The 15,159-nt window shown below is 44.7% G+C and overlaps 1 protein-coding gene across 10 annotated transcripts in view; it reads right to left on the bottom strand.

Moving 5' to 3' along the window:
• Positions 1–1,258: 1,258 nt before the first annotated feature.
• Positions 1,259–15,159, bottom strand: part of RESF1 (retroelement silencing factor 1) — a 40,049-nt gene continuing 26,148 nt past the window's right edge. For 8 of the 10 annotated variants that reach the window (XM_074403036.1, XM_074403035.1, XM_003926634.4 and 5 more), the window contains one exon: positions 1,259–13,803. In XM_074403036.1, the coding sequence (XP_074259137.1) occupies positions 13,646–13,803 (158 nt within the window). In that variant the 3' untranslated portion in view covers positions 1,259–13,645. The remainder of the gene's footprint in view (positions 13,804–15,159) is intronic. The other 2 variants (XR_012518520.1, XR_012518521.1) reach the window with 1 other exon arrangement.

Below are 15,159 nucleotides of genomic sequence, written 5' to 3'. Positions count from 1 at the left end.
TCTCGATCTCTTGACCTCGTGATCCACCCGCCTCGGCCTCCCAAAGTGCTGGGATTATAGGCATGAGCCACCGCGCCCGGCCGTAAATTGTATTTTAACATGCTTTTCCGTATTGGGAGGACACTTATGAGGAAAAGACCTGGATTAAAAGTGAGTTTTAGAAATTCAGTCATTTAGGGGGTAGCTCACTCCTGTAATCTCAGCACTCTGGGAGGCTGTGGCAAGAGGAAAGCTTGAGCCCAGGAGTTCAAGTCCAGCTTGGGCAACATAGTGAGACTCCCATCTCTGTTTAAAAAAAAAAAAAGGCTAAAAAAAATTCAGTCATCTGGCCAGTCTCAGTGGTTCATGCCTATAATCCCAGCACTTTGGGAGGCTGAGGCGGGTGGATCACCTGACGTCAAGAGTTTGAGACCAGCCTGGTCACATGTGACATCCATCTCCACTAATTATTTAAAAAAAAAAAAAAAATTAGCTGGGCCTGGTAGGGATGTCTGTAGTCTCAGCTACTTGGGAGGCTGATGCAGGAGAATCGCTTGAACTTGGGAGGCGAAGATTGCAGTGAGCCAAGATAGCACCACCACACCGTAGCCTGGGTGACAGCAAGATTCCATCTCAAAATAAAAAAAAAAAAAAGAAAGAAAGAAAATGGACATTGTCAGGAGCCAGAGGAGAGGTGCCTTTTAATTTTAACAGTATGAAAGCTGTTGGCTGTGCACGGTGGCTCACACCTGTAATCCCAGTACTTTGGGAGTCTGAGGCGGGTGGATCATGAGGTTAGGAGTTTGAGATCAGCCTGACCAACATGGTGAAACCTCATCTCTACTAAAAATACAAAAATTAGCTGGGCATGGTGGCACATGCTTATAATCCCAGCTACTCAGGAGGCTGAGGCAGGAGAATCGCTTGAACCCGGGAAGTGGAGGTTGCAGCGAGCTGAGATTGGCTGAGATGGCGCCACTGCACTCCAGCCTGGGCAACAGAGACTTCATCTCAAAAATAAATAAATAAATAAGAAAGAAAGAAAAGAAAATTATTGAAATTACCTTCAGAAAAAGGAAAAACTATTGAAGGTTTTAGGCAGAGGGTTGGCATCATCACATTTATATTCTAAAGACATCACTCTGAACTGCCTTGTGAAGAATCAAAGTGTAACAAACCCAACCACATTGTATTTTCCATGGATTCGTATATTAAGTTAGAGTAACTAGGCATATTCTAGATGTAAAAGCAGGGAAAAACTAATTGCCCAGCTTCTTCATTTAAAAGACACAAATCCGAATTTTTTTTTTTTTTTTTTTTTTGAGATAGAGTCTCACTATGCGACCAAGCTGAAATGCAGTGGCATGATCTAAGCTCACTGCAACCTCTGCCTCCTGAGTTCAAGTGATTCCCCTGCCTTAGCCTCCCAAACAATTTTTGTATTTTTAGTGGAGATGGGGTTTTACCATATTGGTCAGGCTAGTCTGAAACTCCTGATCTCATGTGATTTGCCTGCCTTGGCCTCCCAAAGGGCTGGGATTACAGGTGTGAGCCACTGTGCCCAGACTGTATATTGGTTTTCAGAAGATCCTTCTGGGCTGGGTGCAGTGGTTCACACCTGTAATCCCAGCACTTTGGGAGGCCGAGATGGGGGATCACGAAGTCAAGAAATCAAGACCATCCTGGCCAACATGGTGAAACTCCGTCTCTACTAAAAAATACGAAAATTAGCTGGGCGTGGTGGCACACGCCTGTAGTCCCAGCTACATGGGAGGCTGAGGCAGGAGAATTGCTTGAACCCGGGAGGCGGAAGTTGCAGTGAGCTGAGATTGCGCCACTGCACTCCAGCCTGGCAACAGAGCAAGACTGTGCCTCAAAAAAAAAAAAAAAAAAAAAAGATCCTTCTGGCCTAGTGTGGTAGATCACACCTATAATCCCAGCAGTTTGGGAGGCTAAGTGGGGTGGATTGCTTGAGCTCAGGAGTTCAAGATCAGCCTGGCTAACATGGTAAAACCCCATCTCTACAAAAAATACAAAAATTAAGCGAGGCATGGTAGTGTACACCTGTAGTCCCAGCTACTCAGTAGGCTGAGGCACGAGAATCACTTGAACCTGGGAAGCAGAGGTTGCAGTGAGCCAACATGTCACCACTGCACTCCAGGCTGGGCAATAGAGCAAGATTTTGTCTCAAAAAAATAATCTTTCAAGGTAGGGACTTCACTGGAATTGGACCAATTTTATAACAGCAAAATGAAAAATCTGAAGCAATCTTTTGATAAGCAAACTGTTGTCAGATAGGCAAACTCGCTGTCCAGGTTGCCAAACCTGTTATCTTAATGGGGGATTTGTTTCTGCAGATGATCTACTCAGAGACATTAATTGGCAATCATTTTACAAGGTAAAGAATCTTATCTTCAGCTAAAACTAGGTTCTTGTTACATGAAACAACAATCAAACAAATGAGAGTCTTATCTTCCTGGACAGAAATTTCCTGGCACAAAGAATTAGGGCCAATAGCTTCAATTTCCAGTTTCTTTTCAAAAATTCTTTTTTTTTTTTGAGACGGAGTCTCATTCTGTTGCCCAGGCTGGAGTCCGGTGGCGAGATCTCTCACTGCAACCTCTGCCTCCTGGGTTCAAGTGATTCTCCTGCTTCAGCCTCCCAAGTAGCTGGGACTGCAGGCAACTGCCATCACACTCAGCTAATTTTTGTATTTTTAGTAGAGATGGGGTTTCACCATGTTGGCCAGGCTAGTATTGACATGCTGATCTCAGGTGATCAACTCACCTCGGCCTCCCGTAATGTTGTGATTACAGGCGTGAGACACCTCACCAAGAAAAATTCTCCTTTTTTTGGCCGGGCGAGGTGGTTCATGCCTGTAATCTAAGCACTTTGGAGGCCAAGGAGGGCAGATCACCTGAGGTCAGGAGTTCAAGACCAGCCTGACCAACATGGTGAAACCCCGTCTTTATTTAAAAAAAAAAAAAAAAGAAATAAATAAAAATTCTCCTTTTTAAATCCACTTAACGGAGATCAATGAAATATAGTTGAGAAAAATCAGTGGAACAAAGATTATTTTTATTTATTTGAGATAGAGCCCCGCTCTGTAGCCCAGGCTGGAGTTCAGTGGTGATACCTTGGCTCACTGCAACCTCTACCTCCTGGGTTCAAGCAATTCTTCTGCTTCAGCCTCCTGAGTAGCTAAGAGTACAGGCACCTGCCACCACACCCGTCTAATTTTTGTATTTTTAGTAGAGACAGGGTTTCATCATGTTGGCCAGGCTGGTCTTGAACTCCTGACCTCAGGTGATCCACCCACCTCAGCCTCCCAAAGTGCTGGGATTATAGGTGTGAATCACCAATATCAATGAAATATTGATACATGCTACAACACAGATAAGGCTTGAAAACATTATGCTTACCTCATCTCTACTAAAAGTACAAAATATTAGCCTGGCATGGTGGCTGGAGCCTGTAATCTCAGCTACTCGCGAAGCTGAGGCAGGACAATGGCTTGAACCTGGTGGCGGCGGGGTGTAGGGAGGGTTGTTGGGGAGGTTGCAGGGAGCCGAGATTGTGCCATTGCACTCCAGCCTGGGCAAGAAAAGCCATCTCAAAAAAGAAAGAAAGAAAGAAAACATGCTAAATGAAAAGAGCCAGATGTAAAAGTTCACATATTACATGATTGTATTTAAAAATGTCCTGCCGGGCGTGGTGGCTCAAGCCTGTAATCCCAGCACTTTGGGAGGCCGAGGCGGGTGAATCACGAGGTCGAGAGATCAAGACCATCCTGGTCAACATGGTGAAACCCCGTCTCTACTAAAAATACAAAAAATTAGCTGGGCATGGTGGCGTGTGCCTGTAATCCCAGCTACTCAGGAGGCTGAGGCAGGAGAATTGCCTGAACCCAGGAGGCGGAGGTTGCGGTGAGCCGAGATCGCGCCATTGCACTCCAGCCTGGGTAACAAGAGCGAAACTCTGTCTCAAAAAAAAAAAAAATAAAAAATAAAAATGTCCAGAATATGGCCGGGCGCGGTGGCTCAAGCCTGTAATCCCAGCACTTTGGGAGGCCGAGGCGGGTGGATCATGAGGTCAAGAGATCGAGACCATCCTGGTCAACATGGTGAAACCCCGTCTCTACTAAAAATACAAAAAACTAGCTGGGCATGGTGGCACATGCCTGTAATCCCAGCTACTCAGGAGGCTGAGGCAGGAGAATTGCCTGAACCCAGGAGGCAGAGGTTGCGGTGAGCCGAGATTGCACCACTGCACTCCAGCCTGGGTAACAAGAGCGAAACTCCGTCTCAAAAAAAAAAAAAAAAAAAGTCCAAAATATGTAAATTGATACAGACAGGAAGTAGTTTAGTGGTTGTCAGGTGCTGGGAATGGAGAGTGAACTGCTAATGGATATGGAGTTTCTTTTGGAGGTGGTGACAATGTGCTGAAATTAAATAGTGTTGATGGTTGTACAAGTTTATATACTAAAAAAAAAAATCACTGAATTGTATGCTTTATATGTATGTCTGAATTACATTTCAATTCTTTTTGTTTTTTAAGGGAAAATGTTGGCTAGTTGCAGTGGCTCACACCTGTAATCCCAGCACTTTGGGAGGCCAAAGCAGGTGGATTCATTGAGCCTAGAAGTAGGAGACCAGCCTGGGCAACATAGTGAGATCCCTTCTCTACTAAAACTACAAAAATAAGCTGGGCGTGGTGGCATGTGTTTGTAGTTCCAGCTACTCAGGAGGCTGAGGTGGGAGGATCACTTGAGCCTGGGAGGTAGAGGTTACAGTAAGTTGTGCTTATACCACTGCACACCGGCCTGGGTGCCACAGCCAACTGTCTCAAATAAATAAATTTAATTAAAAAGGGAAAAAGTGAAAGGGGCCATTCCAAACCTCCACCCTTTGGTTCTTTGATTCATGCAGTATTTGGCTATGAGGGAGATGTCGCCAAATACTAGCTACTGGCTTAAGTCAAATATTCATCCTGTAAGACAGCGTTCTAATCCTGCAGGGTACTTTTCTCCAGCTAATGTAGTAACTAAGTTATTGGCAGGCATTCTGCCATTTTGTCAAGTCAGATGCTTCTGGGTTGTTGGGGCTTGTGGTAATGCTAGTAAATTGCATTAGTGTAATTCTACCTCATTGTGTCCTTCAACTGTAGACAAGTTGCTTAGTGATTTGTATGCAGTATCATGGCAATGAAAAAGGCCTCTGCTTAGTGCCAGCAGGACCATTCTGGCAGGCAAATTCGTATTTGGAATATGTCTTTATTCTCAAAGGGACAAATTGCTTCTGTTTCTGTGTAGAAAGGGTCCAATGTATCAATCTACCACCAAGTGGCTCATTGGTTCCCTGGAGAATGGTGTGCTCAATCAGGGGCCCAGCACAGCCTTGACTCTTGGTGCATGGGCATATATGCCTTAGTGAGGGGAAGTCCATGCAGACCTCCTTTCCTGTTGCCATGGCACTTGATAAATGGGCCTATTAAGAACCAGGGTGGCTGGGAAAAAGGCAGACACCCATATGGCTAGATCTCTTACACATCTGTTGAGAGCCTGCTCTGCAGTAGATGCCAGACAGGGCATTGCCTACATAAATGTTCCAGTAGTTATTTACTGTTGCTTTTTGCCTGTCTGCGCTATGCCAGTTTGCAGATGCTATAAAGTACTATCTTTGCTTTTCATTTAATCATGCCCCAGAATTTGCTCTTGTAAAGGCTGTGGTGTATTATATCACAATAGATAACTCAAAAGCTATTTACTTTTTTATTGAGGCAGTGTCTTGCTATGTTGTCCAGGCTCGTCTCAAGCTCCTATGCCCAAGTGATCCTCCCACTTCAGCCTCCTGAGTAGCTGCAATTTTAAAGCTACTTAAAATAATTATTCTCATCTGCTTCTGGTAGCAAGATATAATGAGGCTGGCTTTATAAGTGTCTTTTAGGGGCATCTCTGAGGCTATGTAATACTTCCGGTTGGAGTCAGCTTACTGTGCAGATCAATTCATATACCAGGACCTCCCATTTCTATCTTGTGTTAACTCTCATGAAGCCTTATGTGTGGAATGAGGGAAAGCCAGAGAAGCAGAAGAAAGTGGTGTTACGGAATCCTGAGCAAGCTACTTGTATGTTTTAACTGTGCCCTCAGGACCTGCTTGGGCGAGTCATATAGACGGTGTTTCACCATGTTGGCCAGGCTGGTATCAAACTCCTGACCTCAGGTAATCCACCCACCTCGGCCTCCCAAAGTGCTGGGATTACAGGCGTGAGCCAGCATGCCCAGCCTATTTTTATTTTTTGGGACTTGCTCTGTCACCTAGGCTGGAGTGCAGTGGCGCTATCTTGGCTCACTACAACCTCCGCCTCCCAGGTTCAGGCGATTCTCTTGCCTCAGCACTCCCGAGTAGCTGGGATTACAGGCGTGTGCCACCACGCCAGGTTAATTTTTGTATTTTTAGTAGAGATGGAGTTTCACCATGTTGGTCAGGCTGGTCTCGAACTCCTGACCTTGTGATCTGCCTGCTTCCGCCTCCCAAAGTGCTGGGATTACAGGCGTGAGCCACTGTGCCTGGCATAGGTTAGTTTTATAGATAACTATTTTAACAATGAAATGCTGCTGCATGAGTCAAATTTTATAGTTTTGGAAATCAGACAACATCAAATTCATCAACAGCTCAGGTTACACAATTTGTGTTATGGAATGTACTTGTTAGAAAAGAGGACGTGGTCATACGGGGTTTACTAGGATTCTTCTAAAATCAAGGTTTCATACAGACCAGAAATTTACTGTACCATTGGGCCTGCTGGGCCATTAGGCCTGAGGGGCAGGACAGCTTGCACCACAGCCTTTGCTTGAGGCCTCACATAAAATTAGAGTTGTGTGAATTACCTGATAAACTGCTTAGGGTGGCAGGCCCATAGATGGTGTATATTCCCTCCAAACTTCACTGAGCTCCATCAACCATACCTCTTACTTTGTGGTAGGTGGTACAATATACACAAGACTACAATCAGACCATAAAAACTTCACGGATGTGTTCGTGAATTATTCAAGTTCTGCCACCCAGACTCAAGTGCAACCGCGTGGTCACAGCTCGCTGCAGCCTTGACCTGGGCTCAAGTGATCCTCCCACCTCAGCCCCTCGAGTGGCTGGGACCGCAAGTGTGTACCACCACCCTTGGATAATTTTTTCCCATCCTCTGTCATGCATGTGTTTTATTAAGTCTCGTAGGATGCTTATTATTTTCTGCTTATCAGGTCCAATTGGCATAGTATCATCAAAGAAATGGACCAATGTTGTGCGGGGTATCAAAATGACAAAATCCACTCTATTATAACAGAAAGCAAGATATGGAGAGGCACGGTGGCTCATGCCTATAATAATCTAGCACTTTGGGAAAATGACGTGGGAAGATTGCTTGAGCCCAAGAGTTAGAGACCAGACTGAGCAACACAGGAAGACCTCATTGCTCCAAAAAATAAAAAATTATCCAAGGGTGGTGGTGCACGCTTGCGGTCCCAGCTACTCAAGGCACTGAAGTGGGAGGATCACTTGAGCCCAGGTCAAGGCTTCAGTGAGCTGTGACCACACGGTTGCACTCGAGTCTGGGTGGCAGAGCAAGAACCTGTCTCCAAAACATAAAACCAACAACAACTACAAAAGAATCACTAGACATTTATATAGATAGATAGATGGATAGATATAGATATGTAAGATTTTTTTCTTTTTTTTTTTTTTTTGAGATGGAGTTTCGCTCTTGTTACCCAGGCTGGAGTGCAATGGCGCGATCTCGGCTCACCGCAACCTCCGCCTCCTGGGTTCAGGCAATTCTCCTGCCTCAGCCTCCTCAGTAGCTGGGATTACAGGCACGCGCCACCACGCCCAGCTAATTTTTTGTGTTTTTAGTAGAGACGGGGTTTCACCATGTTGACCAAAATGGTCTCGATCTCTTGACCTCGTGATCCACCCGCCTCGGCCTCCCAAAGTGCTGGGATTACAGGCTTGAGCCACCGCGCCCGGCGATTTTTTTCTTTTGAGACAAGAGTGTCACTCTGTCACACCAGGCTGGAGTGCAGTGGCACAATCTCAGCTCACTGCAATATCCACCTCCCAGGTTCAAGCAATTCTCCTGCCTCAGCCTCCTGAGTAGCTGAGACTACAGGTGCGCGCCACCACACCCGGCTAGTTTTTGTATTTTTAGTAGAGATGGGGTTTTCACCATGTTAACCAGGATGGTCTCAATCTCTTGACCTTGTGATTCACCCACCTCAGCCTCCCAAAGTGCTGGGATTAGAGGCGCGAGCCACCGCGCCTGGCCAACGTTTATATTTTATTTAAAAAAATATAAAGTAGAATATTCGAAGGCAATTATCTAAGCTTAAAGTAGCTACAGCCAAGTATACTAAATGTCATTGGTCCATGTCCTAGAGGTTCAAAGATTTATGATTGGAATACAGGGCAACGAGGTGCTGAGCATGGTGGTGGGTGCCTGTTGTCTCAGCTACTCAGGAGGCTGAGGTTCATTCACATGTCTATCTCTACAAACCGGCATAGTGCAGACAGGGAAAAGCTAACATTAAATGCCTAGCAGAACATGCATGGGGATGTTCTGTCTGCTTTCATGGGCCTTTAGGAAAATTTTGTACAGGCTGAGCACAGTGGCTCACACCCGTAATCCCAGCACTTTGGAGGCTGAGGTGGGCGAACCACCTGAGGTTAGGAGTTCCAGGTCAGCCTGGCCAACATGGCAAAACCCTATCTCTACTAAAAATACAAAAATTAGTGGGCATGGTGGCAGGTGCCAGGTACTCGGGAGGCTGAGACAGGGGAATTCTTTGAAGCCAGGAGGTGGAGGTTGCAGTGAGCCAAGATCACACCAGTGTACTCCAGCCTGGGTGACACAGGAAGACTTGGTCTCAAAAACAAAAACAAAAACAAAAATACTTGGTAGTTATACGACATGCTTGTGTTTTAAGCTGCTATTGAGTTTAAAAGTCTCATAACCCTGTCTCAAAATGAGTAACAGATAAAATTAAACATTAAGTTAAATATTTTAAAAGTTCATATGGTTACCATAAGCTAAGATCTATTGAAGTTTTAAAGAATAAATTTAGTTACAGGCATGTTGTCTCGTGCCTGTGGTCCCAGCTACTTGGGAGGCTGAGGTATAGGAGAATAGCTTGAAAATGGGAGGCGGAGGTTTCACCGAGCTGAGATTGCAGCACTGTATTCTAACCTGGGTGACAGAGTGAGACTTCCTTTCAGAATAATAATTTAGTGTAACCTAAGCGTACAGTGTTCATAAAGTCAACAGTAGTATACAGTAATGACCTGGGCCTTCACATTCACTTACTCAGAGCAATTCACTGACTTGCAAAAAACTTCATCCTGCAAGTTGCATTCGTGGTTCATGTTTAAGTGCCCAAAGCAGGTACATCATTCATTCGTTCATTCATTGAGTTGGAATTTTGTTCTTGTTGCCCAGACTAGAGTGCAGAGGTGCAATGTTGGCTCACTGCAACCTCTGCCTCCCAAGTAGCTAGGATTACAGGTATGCAACACCACACCCAGCTAAATTTTTGTATTTTAAGTCAAGCCCAGGTTTCACCATGTTGGCCAGGCTGGTCTCAAACTCCTGATTTCAGGTGATCCACCTAAGCTTGGCCTCCCAAAGTGCTGGCATTACAGGCATGAGCCACTGTGTCTGGCACTATTTATTTTTTATACTGCATTTTTACAGTACCTTTTCGATGTTTAGAGACAGTATTTACTGTTATAATTTCCTACAGCATTCAGTACAGCAACATGATGTCCACATTTGTGGCCTGTGAGCAATAATGTATACCATACAGATTAGGCATGCAGTAGGACATCTAAGTTAACTACACCTTACTAGAGATGCTTGGGACTGAAAACATTTGAGATATTTTTGGATCTTGGAATATTTGCATTATACTCACGACCTAGGCATCCCTAATACCAAGATGCAAAAGGCAAAATGCTCAAACAAGCATTTTCTTTCTTTTTTTTTTTTGAGACGGAGTTTCGCTCTTCTTACCCAGGCTGGAGTGCAATGACGCGATCTCGGCTCACCGCAACCTCCGCCTCCTGGGTTCAGGCAATTCTCCTGCCTCAGCCTCCTGAGTAGCTGGGATTATAGGCACGTGCCACCATGCCCAGCTAATTTTTTGTATTTTTAGTAGAGACGGGGTTTCACCACGTTGACCAGGATGGTCTCAATCTCTTTGTTTTTTTTTTTGAGACGGAGTTTCGCTCTTGTTACGCAGGCTGGAGTGCAATGGCGCGATCTCGGCTCACCGCAACCTCTGCCTCCTGGGTTCAGGCAATTCTTCTACCTCAGCCTCCTGAGTAGCTGGGATTACAGGCACGTGCCACCATGCCCAGCTAATTTTTTGTATTTTTAGTAGAGATGGGGTTTCACCACGTTGACCAGGATGGTCTCAATCTCTTGACCTTGTGATCCACCCGCCTCGGCCTCCCAAAGTGCTGGGATTACAGGCTTGAGCCACCGTGCCCAGCCACCAAACAAGCATTTTCTTTGAGCGTCACATTGGCATTCAGAAAGTTTCAGATTTTGGAACACTTTGGATTTTTTTTTTTTTTTTTTTGAGACAGAGTTTCACTCTTGTTGCCCAGGCTGGAGTGCAATGGCATGATCTCAGCTCACTGCAACCTCTGCCTCCTGGGTTCAAGCAATTCTACTGCATCAGCCTCCCAAGAGCTGGGATTACAGGTACCTACCACCACACCCAGATAATTTTTTATTTTTTTAGAAGGGGTTTCACCATATTGGTCAGGCTGTCTCAAACTCCTGACCTCAGGTGATCTGGCTGCCTTGGTCTCCCAAAGTGCTGGGCTTATGGGTGTGAGCCACCATGCCCAGCCCTGGATTTTAGATTTAGGATATTCAACTAGGTTTACACAAACCTAGTACATTCTAGGATAGTCACACAAGAACAAAACAGGCCAGGGACAGTGGCTCACACCTGTAATCCCAGTACTTTAGGAAGCCAAGGCAGGCAGAGATTGCCTGAGGTGAACCGATCTCTTATTTAGGCGTAATATTTATAATTTTTTACTATCTAAATAATGGAGTAGACCAGGTGCGGTGGCTCACACCTGCAATTCCAGCACTTTGGCAGGCTGAGAAGGGCAGATTACCTGAGGTCAGGAGTTCGAGGCCAGCCTAACATGGTAAACCCCATCTCTACTAAAAATACAAAAATTAGCAAGGCGTGATGCTATGTGCCTGTAATCCCAGCTACCTGGGAGGCTGAAGCAGGAGCACTGCTTGAGCCCAAGAGGTAGAGGATGCAGTGAATAGAGATCGTGCTACCGCACTCCAGCCTGGGCAAGAGTGAGACTCATCTCAACAAACAAACCAAGATCACCTAGAAATGCATTTCTCAGAACATATCCCTATCATTAAATAATGCATGACTGTAGTTGTTTCCTAAAGGTTGGTTGTAATATGAAAGCTAAAAGCACAAGAAATTGCAGTTTCATTAAAATCCATAGGTCTACCCTGTACATAGTTTATAAATGAAAATTATAGAGATAGCAAGAAAATATTTTTGAGACGGAATCTTGCTCTATTACGAGGCTGGAGTGCAGCAGCTCGTTCTAGGCTCACTGCAACCTCTGATTCCCTAGTTCAAGCAACTCTCCTGCCTCAGCCTCCCAAGTAGCTGGGATTACAGGCACGTGCCACCATGCCTACATAATTTTTTTTTTTTTTTTTTTTTTTTTTTTTTTTGAGACGGAGTTTCGCTCTTGTTACCCAGGCTGGAGTGCAATGGCACGATCTCGGCTCACCGCAACCTCCGCCTCCTGGGTTCAGGCAATTCTCCTGCCTCAGCCTCCTGAGTAGCTGGGATTACAGGCACGCGCCACCATGCCCAGCTAGTTTTTATTGTATTTTTTGTAGAGACGGGGTTTCACCATGTTGACCAGGAATGTCTCGATCTTTCGACCTTGTGATCCACCCGCCTCGGCCTCCCAAAGTGCTGGGATTACAGGCCTGAGCCACCGCGCCCGGCCAATTTTTGTATTTTTAGTACAGACGGGGTTTCACTATGTTGGCCAGGATGGTTTTGATCTTCTCACCTCGTGATCCACCCGCCTTGGCCTCCCAAAGTGCTAGCCACTGCACCTGGCCAGCATTAAGATTTTATAAAATAACCAACATGCTCTGGGCGTGGTAGCTCACATCTGTAATGCCAGTACTTTGGGAGGTCGAGGCCATAGTACTGCTTGAGCTCAGGAGCTCAAGACCATTCTGGAGAACATGGTGAAATCTCATGTCTCCAAATACATATATATATTATGTGCTCACTTTGGCAGCATACATACTAAAACTGGAACAATATAAAGATTAGCAAATTAAATCATACATTTTTAATTAGCCAGGTATAGTAGCACACAGAAGTCCCAGCTACTTAGGAGGCATAGCTAGGAGGATTGTTTAAACCCAGGGGGAGTGATTACAGTGATCCATGATCGTAACACAGTACTCCAGTCTAGAAAAGAGTGAGATCCTGTCTCAGAACAAAAACTGACCCTTTTCTAGCAGTCATAAAGTAAAACTAGAAAGTTGTATCTTGACTTCCACACTTTCTTGCAATTTCCCGAACCTCATATTTTTTTTTTTTTTGAGACGGAGTTTCGCTCTTGTTACCCAGGCTGGAGTGCAATGGCCGGATCTCAGCTCACCGCAACCTCCGCCTCCTGGGTTCAGGCAATTCTCCTGCCTCAGCCTCCTCAGTAGCTGGGATTACAGGCACGTGCCACCATGCCCAGCTAATTTTTTGTATTTTTAGTAGAGACGGGGTTTCACCACGTTGACCAGGATGGTCTCGATCTCCTGACCTCGTGATCCACCCGCCTCGGCCTCCCAAAGTGCTGGGATTACAGGCTTGAGCCACCGCGCCCGGCTGAACCTCGTAAATTTTTGTGTTCTCATCTGAACGCAATCTAAAAACACCTACTGTCACAGCTAATAAGCTGTGACATTTCAGCTTTTGAAAGCACTTTCCAAAATGGGTCCTTAAAGGTAGGAAACCAGTAAGAAACTGAGCTGTGAAGATTGCAAATTAGTTTTTTAAAAAATAAATGTTTATTTCAAGTATGAAAAGTAATGTTTAAACATTGTCCAAAAATCATGTTCAGTTTCACAAGTATAAAATAAGACTTCTGGAAAAAAAAAAAGTTTACGATTCGTTATAAAATACTTAAGAATATACTTTGACATTCACATCACAGTGGGCATTTCTGAAAAATAAGTTTTGCTAATACAGCTTAGAAACCAAAACATATTTACAGTCCCATTTAAATAAACAAGTCCTTAACTGAGGAACAGTCCTACCTCAGGACGAATAGGATTTCCAATCTATTTGTAAATAATGGTAAACCTGGTTCAATAAAGTAGACATTCAAATATCTTACGGTTTCCCCGATGAATAACATCCATTTCTTACATATGCCTCCCAAAGTTCTCAAGCTGTTTTCATTAAGCACTTTCAATGAAATACGATGAAAAGTGGGAACCAAATTTATCATGGCATTTCTGATTAGTTACAGCAAAATATTCTGAACCGAAAAGGAAAGAAATTTCCCAGTGGCAACTACAAAACCACATCTTACAATTATTTTACAGGACTGCTACCAAGGCTTCTGCTTCTCTTCTCCAGGTCCATCTTTTTGTAGGTTTCAAACAGTGCTTTTGAATCTTTTACAGGGTTTTGTAGCATCTCAAATCCATCTGCACTGAAGCTTCTCTTCGAGTGTCTTGAATTAACATGATCTAAAAGAAACAAAGTTTACTTACCCTAATGTTAGCTGTGGTCGACACATAATCAAAACTGAAAGGGAAAATATCTATTCGTGGGATAAAAAATTAAGGCAAGGAGTTGAGCAAAAGTATGAGAACTGTAGCTCTTCACCCAACGAGTTGTAAGCTATCTGCACATGACAACCTGCCTTTCTTTTGGGAGCTGTTTTCTAATCTCACTTCCTTGCCTCATCCTCAATTCCCTTGGGCTGTTCTGTTCTACCTTATTCTTGGCTAAATGAAATGTATCATTGCAAAAAACATTAATATGACCTTTTAAACAGCTATCTAAACTAGCAATATAAAGAGTACAAGTAGGCCAGGAGCGGTGGCTCACGCCTGTAATCCCAGCACTTTGGGAGGCCGAGGTGGGCGGATCACCTGAGGTCGGGAGTTCAAGACCAGCCTGGCCAACATGGAGAAACTCCATCTCTAGTAAAAACACAAAATTAGCCAGGTATGGTGGCGCATGCCTGTAATCTCAGCTACTCAGAAGGCTGAGGCAGGAGAATCATTTGCCTGGGAGGTGAAGGCTGCACTGAGCCGAGATCCCAACACTGCACTCCAGCCTGGGCAACAAAAGTGATACTCCATCTCAAAGAAAAACAAAAACACAAACAAAAAAACAAAGAATACAAGTATGAGTCAGTCCCCAACTGTACATGAATAGGATAGTTTTCTTATTTTGGTACCATGTCCATACTTTACTGTTTCTTTAGACCACCTCAGTATTACCTTAACTTCAGTATCCTCCTTTTATAATGACCCATCACCTACTGAAAATATGTTAAGGCTGGGTGTAATGGCTCACACCTGTAATCCCAGCACTCTGGAGGCCAAGGCGGGTGGATCACATGAAGCAAGTTAGAGACCAGCCTGGCCAACATGACGAAACCCTGCTTTTGTACTAAAAGTACAAAAATTAGCTGGGCAGAGGCTGCAGTGAGCTGATATTGTGCCACTGCACTCCAGCCTGGGCAAGAGTGAGACTATCTCAAGAAAAAAAAAAGGAAAAACCACATACACACACCCCGAGTCTTGCTGTTGTTGGCCCAGGCTGGAGTGTAATACTGCAATCTCGGCTCTCTACAACCTCCACCTCCTGGGTTCCAAAAAATTCTCCTGCCTCAGCCTCCTGAGTAGCTGAGATTATAGGCGTCCACCACCATGCCTGGCTAATTTTTGCCTTTTTAGTAGAGACTGCACATTTCACTATGTCGGCCAGGCTGGTCTCACATTCCTGACCTCAGGTGATCCACCTGCCTCTGTCTCTCAAATTACTGGGATTACAGGCATGAGCCACCATGTTGGGCCAAAAATATATTTAAA

The sequence above is a fragment of the Saimiri boliviensis genome, chromosome 7 (assembly GCF_048565385.1).
Source record: "Saimiri boliviensis isolate mSaiBol1 chromosome 7, mSaiBol1.pri, whole genome shotgun sequence".
NCBI lineage: Eukaryota > Metazoa > Chordata > Mammalia > Primates > Cebidae > Saimiri > Saimiri boliviensis.
This window is presented reverse-complemented; position numbering and strand designations above follow the sequence as displayed.